The sequence below is a fragment of the Ostrinia nubilalis genome, chromosome 14 (genome assembly GCF_963855985.1).
Source record: "Ostrinia nubilalis chromosome 14, ilOstNubi1.1, whole genome shotgun sequence".
NCBI lineage: Eukaryota > Metazoa > Arthropoda > Insecta > Lepidoptera > Crambidae > Ostrinia > Ostrinia nubilalis.
Window position 1 is genome coordinate 9,645,139 of NC_087101.1, and position 18,784 is coordinate 9,663,922.

Sequence of the window (18,784 nt, forward strand, 5' to 3'; positions counted from 1 at the left end):
TGACTTTATCGTACGTTATGAACTGTCAAATGATTACGATTGCTTTACACAATTCCACCTCTGCTTCGGTTACAAAATAAAAGATCGATGACCAACTACCTACAAAATTTAGACGGTTTATTTATTATCCGTTAGTTAGCTGAGCAGTCTGAATGTAAGGCTTCTGTCTGCTAGTTTACACCCTCGATGTAGAGATTTGTAGAAATCCCTAATTTTGATGTTAAATAATAAGGTAAATTATGAAAATATCGCGAAGACAATGCGTTAGTAATATAAAAAAGTAGTAATAATCTTTTACGATCAAATCGATTTCATTACTTCCAAGAAATGATAAGAGTTTATTGATTTTCCAATAAAATAAAATGAACTTATTTAGCATAGCATAGCATTTTTTACAAAACACGCATGTAGGTGGCCGTGGCCTTTACAGCTACATTCATATGACAAGTAAAGGGCAAGTTAGACCGACAAACTCGAAAAAACTAGTCTAGTAGGTATCATGATTCATGTTATTATTCGTCTCTAAGACCTTCATAAATCCCGTTGATTCAGATCAAATATTTTTTTATGTAAAAATTTCTGGCCGAATTTAATCATTCGATGTTTATTTTTCCCTTGCACCGTATTCGTTTGCGTAGAGACTGTATGATAATAATTACTTGTTCGCATCAGGGACTGCTCCGAACTGGTTGTTTTTTTATCTCTGTTGCCACTCGGGCGGCTACGGCCATCGCCATGTAAAATTGTAGACATCATCAATTTTAATCGAGATACTTTTATTAATAGCAAGAAAATGCTTTTTAGCGGTGATTTCATCTTTCTGCGGATAAAGAATATCAAATGTTAGGATAGGTACTGTGAATGTTTATAGTCTGAGCTGCTTTTAATGACTGCCTAGTGCCTACGTATTATTAGTAAACTAAGATTAACTTTATCGGCAGCTAAGTTATCGTTATTGTAAAAGTTGTTATTTTACAAGATAAGTTTTTTCGGTTTTTTGCCGTGACTTCGCCTTTGAAGAGTTCCGTTTTTTTTCATAAAACTTTTACCACAATCACTGGGAAGACATGATGAAATCGTAACATAACTTAGCATCACAATTTATGCACAAATGTCTCAATAACGAGATGTTAAAAAGTATTATTATCATTCTTCAAAGCAAATAAAAAAATAGTAGGAGTTAAGTTTCCATGTAAGTAGGTAGGTAGAAATGTAGTTTATGTGGGTAGAATAGAATATAAATAAATCAATTGTTCGAATAATTCTACTAAATAAGGAAAATGTTTTTGATAAAGCGCCGCCTACAAGTATTATTGTTGAAACAAATGAACAAGTGATAAACGATCGTGACAGCTATTGTAGTCAACGTACTGAAATGCACCCAAAGAAATAATCAGTCGAGTATTGTGAGTCTAACCTAACAAAAGGTCATAACTATAAGAATGTGACTATGTATGGTCGTAAAACTGTTACCGAAACGAATGTCAGACGAAACTTTAATACCGTTGAGCTAACCAGTAATCTTAACGGTCAAGGACATAGGCTAGTTGTTAAAAAAAAATTGTACCGTTATAAACTTATTTTACCAATATCGAAAAGTTTCAGGCAGTTTAAGGCTTCACTTTCAGGCTATAAGCTCGCAGCGAGCAAGTGCGGACTGCGGTTCATAATTTAAAACAAGTGTCTTAAATAACTACACTAAAAAATTCTTACATTACGGTGGTGACCTGTAATAGTGATATGACCTTCACAAATTGAGTGTTCGTTTCTTCTAACAATGGAGTACCTATTTTAGGATTGTGTGTGCAATAGATTTCGTTGTAAAAACCATTGGGTTTTCTTTAAAAATGCAACCAAGTTGATAGCGCGAAAAACATGCGGATTAGGCTATAATGTAAGTAATTTATAGTCTCAATATTATTCGAGTTATGATAAACTAAAAATGTGTTTTTAACCAGGCTTGACTAACTTAGGCTGAATTAAGTAGTATTATTTACCTACATCAAAATTTGCAATGGTCAAAAGTCTACGGTTAGCAAATCGATATTCCTTTACCGCTTGAGTTAAAAATGAATTCCCTGAAGCAAGCACAAGACTTTATTAGGATTCATAGGTTTAGCAACTAAGTTTATCTTCAGTTTCATGGATTGGATTTCAAACTCGAGACTACGGGAGACCGTCTCGAGGGACGAAGATACATTCGAAATTAATCTGACGTCACTGATTGGGTTTTCAGTTAGATTGGCATAGATGGCCGCTGCTAGTCATATTATGCTACGGACTACCCTCATTAAATTCCAGTAAGTAAGCACTGTTCTATGGGTTGTGGTTAAAAATCTTCCAAAACTAAAGGAAAACTGCTCCAAGTTGCTCGGATTCTGTTTTCCTGTCAGATGGAACAAATATTAAAAGCTATTTACCAAAATATTGGTGCAAGGCTGCAAGTTAAAAGCTTTTAGTGAATCCAAAGCCCAATTTGTTGCTTTATGTAAGTAACTATATTAATTCCCCAATTAAAAATATGTTACCCATAACAGTATATTCATCCACTCTTATGCAAGTGTGGAAATGAATAATAGCTCATTAATTATAACTTCCTCAGCCAAACAATAATGAGAGTCATGCCACCGAAGCATGACCTGACAGTCGTGATGCCAGCACGCAGCAGTCTTCAAAAATAGGGTAGGTAGGTACCTACTAGATCTTGGCAGTTCAAAAATATCCCACCGGTATTTTTTTAACATTAAGGAACAGGATTAATGATGCTATTCGTAAAAAACTCAGGTCCATGTACTTACGTACAATACACTCATAACGGTCGTATCAGAGTTCAACTCGGACTACGAGGCAGGCCGAGTGCCATTTACTGTTATTTAGCACAAACGACTTTAACTTTTAGTCAAATGTATGTAACATCACATGCCTGCTAATCTATCTATCTATCTTCTATATAAATAAAAATGAATTGTTGTTCGTTAGTCTGATTAAAACTCGAGAACGGCTGGGCCGATTGAGCTGATTTTGGTTTTAAAATGTTTGTCGTAGTCCAGGGTAGGTCTAAACGGTGAGCAAATAACGAAAAATTGCGATGGCTTATTTATTGCCTTTAAGGCGGAACAGAGTTCGCGGGGTCAGCTAGTACGTAATAAAGAATCTTAGGTGTGCCTATTGAATGTTAACCTGGGTTAATCCTTGTATTGTTAGATATTTCAAGAATTAAAAATTCTCCATCGTGATGACTTTCCTTATTAGGAATCAAAAAAGAGGCTCTCTATAGACAGGTTGTCTTGAGTTTTCAGCCACACTTGTGGCAGTTCTTTGTTTACAGAACCGTGACCAAAGATGGATAGGTACTGTTGGATAACTCATAACCGTAACATATAGGTGGCGGGTGATCTTTGTCTTGCTTTTCTTTTGTGTGGTATCGCTAGCGTCGTTTTCATGTTATTGTTTGGCCCTATCTATAACATCATACAAATAAAATTATCCCATCATCTTGGAAATGGCAGCTTTAGAGATGCTCTCTCTCATCCTTTCAAGCAAGTTTTGCCAAACCTTGTCACTGCGGGTTTGTAGTTGACACGTAGGTACGTAACGTACGTACGTACGTAGGTGAGTAATGGTACTTTAAAAATAAGTTCTCTCTCTTTTAGCCAAATGACGTCCACTGCTGGACAAAGGGAGGATTTCCATAACGACCGGTCCAGGTTCTTCCCGCTTAAAAATAGGAAACTGCCTTAATTGAAGACTGTAAAATTTTAAAAATTATTTGTTTGGTGGAGTCGAGTGTTCTTATTCTTTACGGGTTATCTGTTTATATTTGATTGGTTGCTATGTGTATGAATATCACACTTAAGCTCAAATATTTTGTTGATTCTTCGTTATCTATCACTCACTGTGCTACTATTGTGACGTTGTAAACTGGGTGATAATGAGTTGTTTAACTTGTGTTATGTTAGTAACATAACCCTACCTACCTACAAAAGAAGTAAAGGACATCATCCACGTTTCATATATTTTTGGTCCAAAATCAAAAGTGCCGGCCAACAAAAAAAAGTGCTGTATTCTGACAGAATACGTCTGCCTTAGCATTTGTTACTATGGCACCAAAGCCGTAGCTCCACTGTGCGTCGAGTATTTGAGATCTAAAAGTCATCGATTATTCATACATTTTTTGTTCAAAATCAAGTGTCGGCCAATAAAAAAAAAATGCTGTGTTCTGACAGAATACGTCCGCCTTAGCATTTGTTACTATGGCACCAAAGCTGTAGCACCACTATGCGTCGAGTATTTGAGATCTAAAATTCATCGACGATTCATACATTTTTTGTTCAAAATCAAAAGTGTCGGCCAATAACAAAAAGTGCTGTCTTCTGACAATACGTCCGCCTTAGCATTTGTTACTATGGCACCAAAGCTGTAGCACCACTGTGCGTCGAGTATTTGAGATCTAAAATTCATCGACGATTCATACATTTTTTGTTCAAAATCAAAAATGTCGGCCAATAAAAAAAAAAGTGCTGTATTCTGACAGAATACGTCCGCCTTAGTATTTGTTACTATGACACCAAAGCTGTAGCACCACTGTGCATCGTAGTATTTGAGATCAAAGTCAGTCGTTTCATATATTTTTAGAGCTCAAATACTACGATGCACAGTGGTGCTACAGCTTTGGTGCCATAGTAATAAATGCTAAGGCGGACGTATTCTATCAGAATACAGCACTTTTATTTTTTGGCCGGCACTTTTGATTTTGGACCAAAATGGATGATGTCCTTTTGAATGTTGTTTTTGAGCCTACATGGATATGCTGGGCTAGTAGGACTACTTACCTTTGTTTATCCTTAGTATATGTATATTGACGACATTTTAACGCTTTGTCAATTTGACCAGGCTCATTCATTATGCAAAACAGAATGTTTTTCTGACTGTGACTGGAGAGCAGCTACAGGTAAAGTATTTTTTCCATGGGAAATGTTTTCATTTAATTTTGATTCGGTAAGAGGATCGGATTGTTATTTATTATGCGTCCATGCTTACTTTGCTTTACTTAGCAGGGTGGGGAAATGTTGTTTCAAAAGCGTTTTTAACTAGTCAAATAGACTCGAGTTGAATAAGCAGGCGATTCAAGTGTTTAGGCAGGTATGTTAAATTAACAAGTGATATAATTGGTGTGCTCTAATTGTTGTACTTAATATTGGGTTTGAAACCCGGTAATATCGATTGAAATTATTTAGTTAGGCTTACAAAATTTGTTAAGCACTACTTTTTTGTAAAATATGCCTTCAATGATTTGCTTGGGTTGGGTTATGAAAGAGATGTGGTATGGATGGGTAAAGCATGATGAGAACTTATTTAGACGTATAGGCAAATTGCCTTGCCTTGTATGCCTTTAATAAAATAGAATTTAATTAATCCAAGAGTAGAATTAACAGTTATATTTTTTTAAACTGTCTATACAAACTGAAATGCTATTTTAGCTATGTGGTTTAATAAAAAAACTGCATAATCTTATTTCTTTCATTGGTGTATAAAAACGGCAACTCATCTCGTAAAACTTTGAACATGGTCCTTTGGATGGGCAAATGACAGTGACTAAAATTTTTGCTAGTCCCTACTCATACTTATTTACTCCTATAGATTTAAATATTCAGTGTCCCAATTTCAAGACATTATTAGTATTTATTACAGTACAAACTCGCACGTATTCATAGCAGGTAGGTTCATAAAGATCTGCTATTGGTTTCTTTAAATAATATCTTAATCAATTATTATAAATAGGAATAAATATATTTTGCTACTACATCGTTCATAGTTATTTTTTTACCTGTGAATCCAGACCGTCAATGAACTATAATGTAAATATTGTTAGTTGTTAAGAGCATATTTTTTAATCTTATGTTTTTTTATAATGCACTGATACATTACACATTCTTAATACTTTAGATTGTCTCTTCAGTATTGAATAAATTGTTCGTTTTATAAAAGGATATTGTGTTTTTGTAACTATCACCTTATTTATTGTGTGTGTACCTAAATTAATATTTTCCGTTGCATCTCTTTTTTGTTCATTAAATATTAAATAAATATCTTTTGTTAAGAATATATTAATGTTACTAAATCCACATTGGAATAATAAGACATGGTAAAAAGCTTAATCTATTTTTTATTTGTCGATTTAACATACAGACGTAAGGCATCCTCCCACCTCGTGTTATTGGCACACAGAACCACCTTTTACATTCGACTAATGAACGCTTATATGAGCACATAATCACTTCGGACAATAAACAAATATGGAATGTTATTTTTAGGTACATAATATAATGGAATGCCCAAACAATTTGTTAAAAAATTACAAGTTTATTCGAAGTACGTTCGCCGTTCGTTCGTTAACCTCTCGAATACTAGCCAGGTAATAAAATTAAATAAAAATTTCAAGACTAGAGTTTTAAGTAATCGCGCCGTGAATCTCGATCCATATTTACAAAATCTTGTATAATAATTCATTGACTCAAGAGACAATTTGTGACTTGGATTCTGAAACTTATTTAGAGATTCTTAAAATAATTTGGTTGGATTTTGGTTTGTACTAAAAACAAAACAAGCTTGGGATCAAGTTCAAAGTAACATCAATATTATGTAAAACACTGGATATTGGCACTGATTCAAGCTAACTTAATAAATTATAAACTACACAGCACAATAATATACATACATTGTTTTTTTAAATAGAAGTATACAATATTACAGTAATAAAATATTTATAATGAATCTCAAATACTGTAAGAAATACTGTTATATTCACGACGATTTTTTAATAATAAAAATAAAATATAAATAAATAAAAATAATGGACGCAAAATAATTACACTTATTGCACAAAAACTAAGACAAAAAGAACACGAAAATACTGGCCTCTAAAAACACTCGGACAAAAATAATAATTTACAAATCTTTCAAAACTGCGTTTCCATGACATAATCTCAAAAACCTTTCCATTAGGCACTGGTTTCAGCTAATAATATCAAAGCTAATTTTAGAATTACTTTCTCAATACATATCTTACATTAAATTTTATGCTAAGTGTGAGATAATTTTAAATGTTTCCCAATTACATAGGCCTTTTAAATAAATTAAAAGAAATGAGACTCGGTACAGTCATAATAGGAAAGAAATCCAGTGTTTTGAGTGTAAAGGCATAATATCGAATACAATATCATCCATAGCTGCTGAACATGTGGCTTTTGCAAAGATCCGACTAGGAGAAATAATTTTACCTAATGAGGATCAGTACTGTTGTAGAAAATTCAATAAAACTAGTATCTACGTTAATCTTTAAGACATAAGAAAGATATATCTTTTTGAATTATCCAAATCGGACCATTACTTACGAAGATATTAAGTAATAAACATAGGCCGTTTTTGCCGCTAAAAGTCAACGTACGCAGGGCCGCGTGACGTCATTATATCCGAATCGAGCGCAGCCGGCGTACTATTGGGATGGAAAATATTTTTTTCCAGCTAAACTATCAGTTTTAGAAAAAAACTTTTTATAACATTTATTCATCAAAATAAAGTAACCTATCGACCAGTAATTTTTAAAAATAAAAATTGTGAAAAATAAGTATCGCTATGTCAAAAAACCACATTTTCATAGGATTCGATGCAATGCGGAGACGCGGTTGGGGTGAGTGTAACTTAATGATTGTTTGTATTGAACATAATAATACATAATATGATGCTAATACCCAGTTTCTGGCCTGGGGGGGGGGGGGGTCAAGTCATACCCAGTTTCTGGCCTGGGGGGGGGTATGTAATACCCAGCTTCTGGCCGAGGGGGAGTCATACCCAGCTTATGCTTATGGGCTGGGGGGAGGGGCTAGCCTTACCCAGCTTCTGGCCTGGGGGGAGGGGGGGGGGGGGTGTCATACCCAGCTTCTGGCCGAAGGGGAGTCATGCCCAGCTTATGACCTGGGGAGAGGAGGGGGGCGGGGGAGTCATACCCAGCATCTAGGCTAAGAATAAATAGATTTCCAGGAGGGAGCAGCTGTCCTTTCCTGCAGCAGCTGGCCCGCCCATGGGAACGGCGAATAGATAGGTAGGTACGTAGGTTTAACTCAGAAAAACTAAATAACAGGTAGGTATTGCGTGTACATCGAAATGATCTTCATAGCAATGTCTTGTAGCCTAGGGATAGTGAATCTGCCTCAGCTATACCTTATTGTTAGAAGTAAATAAATTAATACTTATACATTTTTATATTTTACTTGGAAGAAGATATGACTCTAACAACACTTATGAACACTTTATTTGAATAAATCGCCAAATACCTATACCACCGCGGAGACCTCAATCGCGTCTCTGCGTTCCATTTTTTGCGTTATTTTTCACAATTTCTATTTTTAAAAATTACCTATCGATAGCTTACTTTATTCTGATGAATAAATGTCATTACAAGTTTTTCTCTAAAACTGATAGTTTGGCTAGAAAAAAATATTTTCTATCCATGCAGTACGCCGGCAGCGTTCGGATCGGATATAATGACGTCATCGTCCCCGCGCCGGGCGGTCAGTGAACTTTTTTAGTAATTTGGCCATAACTTCGTCAATTTTTGTCGTAGAACAAAAATTTTTGGACTGTGTATTAAGGATTTCTTAGCCCTATAAATCTGCATTCACAGCTAAAAATCGAAATGATCCTCATTTAACATTATTCACTGTGGGATACAAAAGCTGCTCTTTCTACATCTAACTATAATTACTGATATTTTAGTAAAAAATATCTAACATTTGATCTTTATTTGTATAAAATGCATACAACTCATTATTTACTCGATATACATAATATATTACTTGTTAGTTGAAATATACAAGTTATATTTACGTCAAAGTTAAAAATAAATTTTCATCTGAACCACATAGTTCATAAAACATTCTTAAAAATACATTTGTACTATTTATAATTCAACAAAAAAAAAAAAAAAATATTAATTTCCCACGTTGTAACAAAAATAAATGCTGGGTATAATATAAAATAAGCTTTTGTCGATTGTAATATTTACAATTTGTACACAATCTAAGCATTTTGCGTCTATTGCTAAAGGATTAGGATAAATCTGTGTCCAAAAATTGCATTTAAATTGGGTGTGTATAACAAATTTTGTATATAACGTCATCTTTCTCTCTGATTACATTCAACATTATAATACAACTGAGAAAAATAATTTAAAATACATCCTAAATTCACGTCGTACTACAAATAGGCACTGTATTGTGTCATCGCGCACTTTCTATACATACCGTTCGATATTATTTCATACATATACATAATGTACAATGGAACTACAAAATTACGTTAAATAATGAACACAATCGCATTTATACATAGCTTATTGCAGTTCTACCGGATGGTGATATGGCCATCGCGCGGACCCGGGCACTGAAGTAACGATCGGTGACGATTAAAACACCCGCGTCCGCGGCTAAAAGCTGAAGCGTTCCCCGCACTACCCGCAAGCGTGTGAACAGTCCGCGATCAAACGAGGTAGTCGTTGAACTTCTTAAGCCTTCGCTACGAGTGTCGCGGCCGCCGGTCGAGCGCGCCCTCCAAAGTGTCAGGGCTGAAGCGCACTCGTGACGCGGAACCGCTAGACGCGTCTCGCGCGGAAACGTACGATGAATCCGTCTCGCTCGTGAGGCTATCGGGAGGCGTGGGGTTAGTGGGGGTGTCCCCTCCCGAACTACCGCCAGAGGCGCTCGACTTCTTGTTGTACTTCTTCAAACTCGAGCGCAGCTTCGTCGGCGCTAACTCCAACCCGAGATTAGCTGGGCGCTCGATCTCCTGAGTCTCCTGGCGGTAGAAATCCCGCGGGAGGGAGTAGTCCGTCGACTTTTTGGGGTATTCCGTCTTCGCTCTGTATTCCTCCCGGCGTTCTTTTGTCGGCCGGAACTGTCTCGAAGGAGAGAATTCCTCTGGGTGGGAATTAGAGGCCGAGGAGTTGGATGGCGTGCGTCTATGGGCGAGGTATGGCGCAGGCGCGCGGTAATCGGGCGCCGGCTCGCGGTACTCGAAGGAACACTCGTCGTAGCCGTAGTAAGGCGGGTGCTTGACCACGTACTCGGCCGTTCGGTCGTACGGTGTAGTGAAGTTCTCGCCGCGGTAGTAGTAATCTCGGTCCTGAAAATACGTGAACAAAAATTAACGGTGAATGATAATTTTGAATCGCTATCTAAAATCTGCATCTTAAATTATTAGAACTTGAAAAAACACTGTAGGTAGCAACAAGAAGAAACCAATGTCTTACGATGCTTCTTCCAACATTAGCCACATCATTTTGATCAGACTTTTGTTAGATGCTCCTTTTTAACTAACATTCTACGTTACGCTACATTATTTGAGAGTCTACCCACATAAAGAAAACAGATTTGGATTAAAATTAACTTACATTATAAATATTTATGGATGCAATAGTTTATTGAGTATTGAGAAAAAAATCTAACACAAACCTGTGAAGGCGAAGGCTGAAAGTTCTCCCTGTAATTATGGTATAGATCCGCTAGATGATCAGAGGCAGCCGAAGTGGACGACGTGCGTCTAGGAGACGGCGACGGCTGCGACGAATAAGCCGTCCCAAGTCCGGACGTAGCCGTGCCGAGTCCGGACGTGGCGGTGCCAAGCCCGGACGTAGCGGTGGCGGACAGCGGCTGCGCGTGTCCGTAGCCGGACGACGGCGAGCCGTGCGCGTATTGCGTGGGCGAGTCCGTGAAACGTATCGGCTTTTGCTCTTCGGCTTGAAGACTGGATATCTGGAAGGTTATAAGTATACGCTTATGTGGAACTAAAAACACATCGATATAAAAAAGTGAAACATTTTCACACTGGCGTAATTTTCAGACTCAAAACTTGACTCCATCTCAAACATCATTGAGTCTTCCTATCAGGGTTCGAAAGGATAATTATCAATGGTAATTATCACTATAATTATCGGTTGATAATAACAAATAATTGAGCTCGTGAAAATGAACTGTATTCGAAGTTGTCGAAGGTGTATATCCGCACTTGCGTCTAGTGGTGGGCGTTAATCAACATAGATAGTTATAAAACCTATCTATTTAGCTCCACTTAATCACTACTTATCTAGCGTCAAAATAATTATCTATTTTCCAAGTTTTATGCAACTAGCAATAGATAACTTGACAATAATTAGCAACCAAAAACATAAAGGAACATTTGTAATCAGAATTTCTTATGAAACAAATGACAAATGTATCTTATACCTATCATGAAGCGTAATTATCTTGATAATTTCGAACTCTGCTTCCTATTACTTGAATTTAAATTTGATCTAATCTCAGGATAACATGTAATGTCAAATCAGATCAAATAATAATTTATTCAGTGCTTAGGCCCTTTCTAGGGCGTTTATACACGTCCCTACCCTCCTAAATGGTGGAAGAAACTCGGTCACTTTAGTTAGCCAATATTGTATGAAAGTTTGAGATGGAATCAGCGATTTGTTTTGTATACCATAATACCTATCTAAATAATTCCTACAATAACAGATAACAATCGAATACCTACTAAAATATCCGTTCATCATACAAACCTTCGACAGGTTTATAAGTACAGTGTAAGTATACTAACGGGCGAGCCGGTGATCGCATTGAGAGGCGCTCGCAGGTGCCTCGTAGGCCCGTGGTAGGTGTTGTGGGCGAAGCCGTATCCTTCGTACAGCGTCGAACTTAACGGCTCCGATTCTACTTCTGGCCTGGAAATTAAGGAAAAATATCATAAAATTAGCTGTAAAATAAATAGTCAAACAATGTAGATAACGGAATTATTATGGAGAGCAATGGCTGGAGGAAATAATTCCCAGAAATTCATGTGAATAAATCGCAGGCATAGCATATTCCAAGCAGTCCAAGGTATGTTACTTCTGCTTATTAATTTATGATGCGTAAATGTTGTAGAAATGTATGACTTTGCAAAACATGCATCGTACAAATATATTATGTATCTTTTTATTTTCGGTTTTATCCACCCACACTCGTAAACGTTCACGGGTACGATGGAAGAGCCAAAAATACAAATACTGTTAGCGAATCCCCTTTGGGTCCTATCATGTTTAAATATTGGAAGACAATTTGAAGTTCATGTTTGACTTTCTGCTTCTGCTGATACAAGTTATGGAATTTTTTTTATTTGATAATTATGCTTGTAAGGACAACTAATTAAACTTTACCTGTGAGGTTGCAACGTAGGATGCAACGGACTGACATTTGAAACTCTGACGTCATAGCCGGCAGCCACGCCCCCCAACAGCGCGGCCATGTTGTAAAGCACCAGCTCTATTATACTTGGCTTCTTGAATTTGTATCCTGGAAGAGTAAATGTAAGTGTAAAGAGTTGAGGTAATGATAAAAGACAGCACGACTATTTAATTCTTTTATTGTCAAAAAGAGACAATCTAAACTACTTATTTAGTCCCGGTTTCCACTAAAGCGGAGAGTAGATGTGTTTGAATAACCAATCAGATTTCTTTATTTCTGATAGGTTACTGAAACACATCACCTCTCCTCTACTTTTTGGTGGAAACCAGGCCTTATCAAGCGATTATGGATAAATTAAAAAGCTTTCTAAAATTGCACTGTATTACAACTGTTTTTCTTTTTTTTGTATTTACGAATCTTGACTGCGTCCTACATACTTAATGCACTAAACGCCCGTATTCACAAACATTACTATGAGTTCTCACAGTGCGTGGGGACGCACAGGGTGACACACGAACCAATCACAGAGCTCTATTCAACGCTGTGCGTTCGATTAGCTGCTTCACTTAAGCAAACATCGTTTGTGTAGATATACGGACGTTAGTGTTTTTCAAAACATCAAGATAAGTGACTACCATTTAATAAACGTTAAATTACACCAATTTTACTAACCTTCAGTACTATACAGCGTCGGCATAGGTATCGTGTATCTTGAGGACGTGCTCAATGGGTATTCGGGGCCCCACTCCTCTGGACTGAAGTCTGTGTAAGGAAGAAAACAACCTATGTGAATGGAAACATAGGCGCGTTAGTGTGGACGTGTGCGTGCGGTGACATACATAGACACACTACGAATGCACGTTTGATGTTGTAAGTTAGTAACTAAGACAAAATATTAGACTCCAACTTCTTCTGTATTGTTTAGTTCATCAAAATGACATCAAAAGTGCAATCTTAGTACATATCAATATATGAAATGATTCTTATCACAATATACACTGTTTAGAACTTTAGAAGAGTTAGTTCGTACAATGTCTTCATTAAATACAACACAATCTATGGAAACAGTGTATAAGCAGCTATTTGATAAACAATTTAAACTAACATAAATTAGAGGATTATAAAAATAACAATTTTAGTTACAATTCATTCTTCATTCCTCTAGTTTAGTTTGTAGATTTACATGCAAGTGAACAGTGCTTTATAAACTTCATACCTAATACTACACATGCCAAACAGTCCATTCAAAATAATAAGATAAAGCAAAATGAAAAGTGAAATAAAACAAGATCTAAAATACTTACATGTGCACATTGTAACTTGAGATGGCAGCACTTTCGTTTTTAATTCCGTTTAGTTAATTTAATTTTGTTAAATTGTTTATGTTCTCCCGTTGTTTCGACCTTTCCGTATTAGATAGCCAGAGTGAGATTAAAGCAGAAGCAGTTTTTGTAATTTTCAACTAGTTTCACCCTTCACCGTTTGTAATTCAACATTTTTAGTTGATAGAATAAATTGAATGTTCACTCTATGGCTCTCTGTTACTATTTGTTTTTCTATGTTTCTCCTGATGTTAAAGGGATTGTTAGTAACTATTAGATTAGTAGACCCATGTTAAAAAAATACACCAACATTGATTTTATGGAAAAGGTTTATTTGATATATAAAAAGATCTACGTATATAACTTAAGAACCAGATCACCAAAGAGCTTCTATAGTAGTTTTCGATTTTTACAAATTGAAAGCGAGAGCTATCTTAGTGGGACGCTCCTGATCACAAATGTTCGACGTCTGAGCCTCTGTAGTCTGTAATACTAGTCCACCACCAACTGCCAGGAACATTGTTACTGCCAAATGTTACAGCGGTTCTCATGTATCATACATAATGTTCACTACATACTAGCTTTGGAAGCCTATGTGATTATATCCATTGTTGTCACAGTTAAAAATGCGAATTTTGTTAGATAGCGACTTTGCACGAGACAAGTGAGTTGAAACGGCACAATTTTGACTACAAACCTTAAACGAAACTAGTTATCCATCATATAGACTTCCACAAATACAACTGATATTACAAGAACATCATTGTAAACATTTGAAAGCGTGCCATATGACATGGTGAAAAACAAAGCAAAGATCATACAAACTAACAAATAAGTAAGTACAACAAATACATATATAATTGTCTTACATTATATTGTATATAGCATATACTATGAACTGCTAAGCATGCATAGCACTTATGTTTAAAAATAAAAAATCCTGGCTGAAAGCAAACAAATGCTTACAATTTACAAATTAAATAACATGTAGTGTCAAAATTGTCAAAATATACTAAAATTACAGCAAAAATACGTTACAAACTTATCTACAAATCAACTACTCTAACATAACACGCACATGATTTTCTGAGTATCACACATACAACAAAACATTCATTTTACAAACAATTCCACGTTTACGTTACTAGCTATCGAACTAACTAGCCTAACTAAAAATGTTCCCATGGTGCCTGTCAAAAACAAGAGACAAATAATTTTGTGACACGCGTGAACGCGCTCTATGCATCGATGCGGGTAGTTTGAAGCTGTTCTAAAGTTGTCGCGTACCTACCCACAGCAATCAGCGTGCCTCACCTTTCTCTCTCACGCCCGTAGTTTTCTAGTAAGCCACGAGAGACAGACTATTGTCATCGAGTAAGGGAGAATGGGTGGTGCTACGATCTGGTGCAATGTTGTTATGTGTGTGACAACCCTTACAAGCTCGGATAGAGCGCGTTCAGAATTTAGACATGACGTTATACTTACAAGGATACAGTAGACTGTCTTGGGAGGTTCCTTGAGAGCAGCAAGAAAGAAAAGGTCTGATATTAAACATTGGCTACTCTTGAAAATTAATTTATTACCGCTACAATTTGCCTAGTTCCCTTTGTGAGCAATGAACAATTCGAAAAGTAAAAACACAAAAGATTTTTAATATTTTTTTGTGTTTTTTATTATCTGTTTTTTTACTCATCGAATTTAGTTCATCGCCAGAATTTTATTACAATTTGGCAAGATCCTAATATTTCTTCAGTCGAAATGTGATTAAAGTTAAGTCTTTAACGTTAAAAATTATAACCAATTTATTTTAAAGAACTAACAATTAAATTTTTCTAATATAACAATGAGATAAATAAATGCTTCCTTAAAATTTAAAAAATGAGATAAAAGAAGATTTGATTTATGAAATAACATTTGTAATCAAACAGTTCATTACACAAATATTTGAATATATCAATCCCCGATTGGAAAAATACTTAGGTTTTGAATCATATATTTTTGAGATAGCAACACTGATATTATTTACTCAGTTTTTTGGCTTTCTTCAATGGGGGGTTGATTATAGATAAACTCGATAGCCATGGTCTTCCATAAATATTGTGAAAACCAAAATCTAATTAAGATATTGGAATTGGTACATTTTGTGTTTTATTCGATTCAGAAATATTATAATGTTATTGTGTTGCCAGATACAAGGGTATAAAATTTGTTCAACCTGATGGGTACTTTATAAAGAATAGTATTTTAAAAATAGTGTCTTCATAATTTCGTTTGAATACGTCATATTTAGATTTCACAATATTTATGAAATTAAACTTGTTATAAAAAATACACTGGATTTAAAAATACATACTTCTAAGGGCTAACCTAAAAGTAAGTCTTTTTTGTTTTTTTTTTTCTCTCTATATCCTTACACACTAACTTACAACGTTATCAAATCCTTGGAACTTTGTGTAACTCGCTATGTAATATTTACATCCATCATGACCAGGAGGATCACACAAAATTGAACGCGATAAAAATGTTTAGGGAATTCCATAAAAGTCAGTTTTATCTTATTTTATGTAAGGGTGGGTCATTGATTGGAAGTTATTATTATATATTAAGTTTTCTTTATTATTGAATGTGGCAAAAGTGTCAAATGCATTTCATAGGAGGAATGTTAGTAAAAATGATATGTATTCAAAATATGGCAACACTTTTGTACATAGTTCGGTGACTATTTTATGTTCAGCGAATGAGAACTCTGTAGCTTTCTTACTTTTATCCGAAACACAGAGTTCCAAAGTGCCTAGATCGCTATTCGAACTAATTTGTCGCTATTCGAAGTCGTATTCTCGTAAATTTAAAACCGTCGTCGTGTCTAGTCGGAGGAAATGTGAACCACCGCGGCCATGGATTGACTCATCAATAAAAAGCTTAAACACAAAGTTACACTCTATATTATGTAAGAATTCCTTAATTTTTTGAGTTTAAAAAATTAGTACTTACATATTGGTAAATCACATTTTCAAGATTTTTTCTTATTTTATTCATTGTAACTTTTGGAAACATGATTTTAATTATTTTTCATAATTCATAAAAGGTTTATTTCATAATATATTTGTGTTTAATAAACGTTTTTGTGCGATGCATGGCCGCAGGGGTTCATCATATTTGACTCCTCGTTAGTTATAAGGCTGTGAACGCAATTCGGTTGCTTGATATAGCATCTAGTGCCTCCGGATTTTATAGTCTTTTATCAATTAAATTATAGTAATCTAGTCAACCCTAAGGAGTTTCCCTGCGTGATCGAATCAGAAATGAGGAGATCCGTAGGAGAACCAAAGTAACCGACATAGCTCGCAGAATTGCTAAAATCAAGTGGCAGTGGGCGGGGCACATAGCTCGTAGAGACGATGGCCGTTGGGGCAGGAAAGTTCTCGAGTGGCGACCACGGGCTGGAAAACGTAGCGTGGGCAGGCCTCCTACTAGGTGGACCGACGATCTGGTAAAAGTCGCGGGAAGAGCCTGGATGCGGGCAGCGCAGGACCGTTCATTGTGGAAAACCTTGGGGGAGGCCTTTGTCCAGCAGTGGACGTCATTTGGCTGAAACGAACGAACGAATCTAGTCAACAAGCGGTTGAATCGAGACAAGAAAAATCCAAAAATAAAGATATATCGTTGCAAATCCAAAATGTACTTTTTGTATAAAAAATAAGACTCAGAAGTAATTCGTGAAAGTTTGGCGAATTAAGGCGAGTTTTTTAACATGAATTTCGATTCTTATTTTAAAAAGGCACTAAGATATCACCGAGTGTATACACAGCCTTATCCTAATCGAAAAAGAAATCGTCACTCATCTTGGAGCAACTCCGTCGTGTCCGAGCTAACATTGCCAGCCACGGCTAAAAGACCCGCAAGGCTATTCGAGCGAAAAGTCTTTAGAAGGTTCTTTTTAACATCTCCCTGGCTGGCCTTCCTCTTACCCTTGTCAATAGGTATATCAAAGACCGTGTCATACTGATGAGGCATGTTGGGTAAGTCAGCAGCGGACGCAAATATCGGGCATAGGAATCTGTTGCGGCGCGGCTCGTCGTTCTCGTAGAGTAGATCGTCGTGGCTGCCGGTTCTTTTGCGGGCGAGTTCCTTGGCTGGACGCACCTGGGACTTGGACTTGCGGGGCTTGTGATTACCTGCAGGCGGCGGCGGAAGGTCGGGCGCAGACGAGCTGAAACGCGGCGCGTGGCGCGGTCGAGCGAGCGCTGGAAGCGGCAGGTGCCCGCGCGTGCGTTGGTGGACCGATGACGGGCCCCACGTCTTGCCTTTCACGCCGTCCGCTGGCACTGAAAAGGCGAACACATTTTAGAGCGATTGTCTTTCAATCTTCGAATCGGTAGGTAACCCCAAAATCCTGGGGGGTACCAGGGGGTGCCTTAGGAAGCTAGCTTGGGCTCCACGTATTGGCTTTCTCGCCGTCCGCTGGCACTGGAAAAGGCGGACACATTTTAGGTGTGATTTAACTAAATATTGAAAGCTAGGGCTTGCCATTCTCGCCGTCCACTGGCACTAGAAATGATAGTCTCATTTTAGATGTGATTGAACTTAAAATTGAAAGCTAGGGCTCCACGTATTGGCTTTCTCGCCGTCCGCTGGCACTGGAAATGATAGTCTCATTTTAGATGTGATTGAACTTAAAATTGAAACCTAGGGCTCCACGTATTGGCTTTCTCGCCGTCCGCTGGCACTGGAAATGATAGTCTCATTTTAGGTGTGATTGAACTTAAAATTGAAAGCTAGGGCTCAACGTATTGGCTTTCTCGCTGTCCGCTGGCACTAGAAATGATAGTCTCATTTTAGGTGTGATTGAACTAAATATTGAAAGCTAGGGTCCCACGTCTTGCCATTCTCGCCGTCCGCTGGCACTGGAAATGACAGTCACATTGTAGATTCAGTGATGGAACTAAATATTGAAAGCTAGGGCTCCACGTATTGGCTTTCTCGCTGTCCGCTGGCACTAGAAATGATAGTCACATTGTAGACGTGAAGGAACTAAATATTGAAAGCTAGGGCTCCACGTATTGGCTTTCTCGCCGTCCGCTGGCACTGGAAATGACAGTCACATTGTAGATGTGATGGAACTAAATATTGAAAGCTAGAGGTCCACGTTTTGTTTTTCACGCCGTCTGTTGGTACTGGAAACGTAAGTCT

General features: G+C 36.9%; 1 protein-coding gene across 1 annotated transcript in view; it reads right to left on the reverse strand.

The window, feature by feature from the left end:
- Positions 1 to 8,003: 8,003 nt before the first annotated feature.
- Positions 8,004 to 18,784, reverse strand: part of LOC135078108 (mitogen-activated protein kinase kinase kinase 11-like) — a 50,876-nt gene continuing 40,095 nt past the window's right edge. Inside the window, exons 7-12 of the mRNA XM_063972684.1 lie at positions 17,770 to 17,919; positions 12,945 to 13,055; positions 12,245 to 12,380; positions 11,647 to 11,770; positions 10,509 to 10,808; positions 8,004 to 10,179 (exon numbers count right to left, since the gene is read on the reverse strand). Of these exons, the coding sequence (XP_063828754.1) occupies positions 9,574 to 10,179; positions 10,509 to 10,808; positions 11,647 to 11,770; positions 12,245 to 12,380; positions 12,945 to 13,055; positions 17,770 to 17,919 (1,427 nt within the window). The 3' untranslated portion in view covers positions 8,004 to 9,573. The remainder of the gene's footprint in view (positions 10,180 to 10,508; positions 10,809 to 11,646; positions 11,771 to 12,244; positions 12,381 to 12,944; positions 13,056 to 17,769; positions 17,920 to 18,784) is intronic.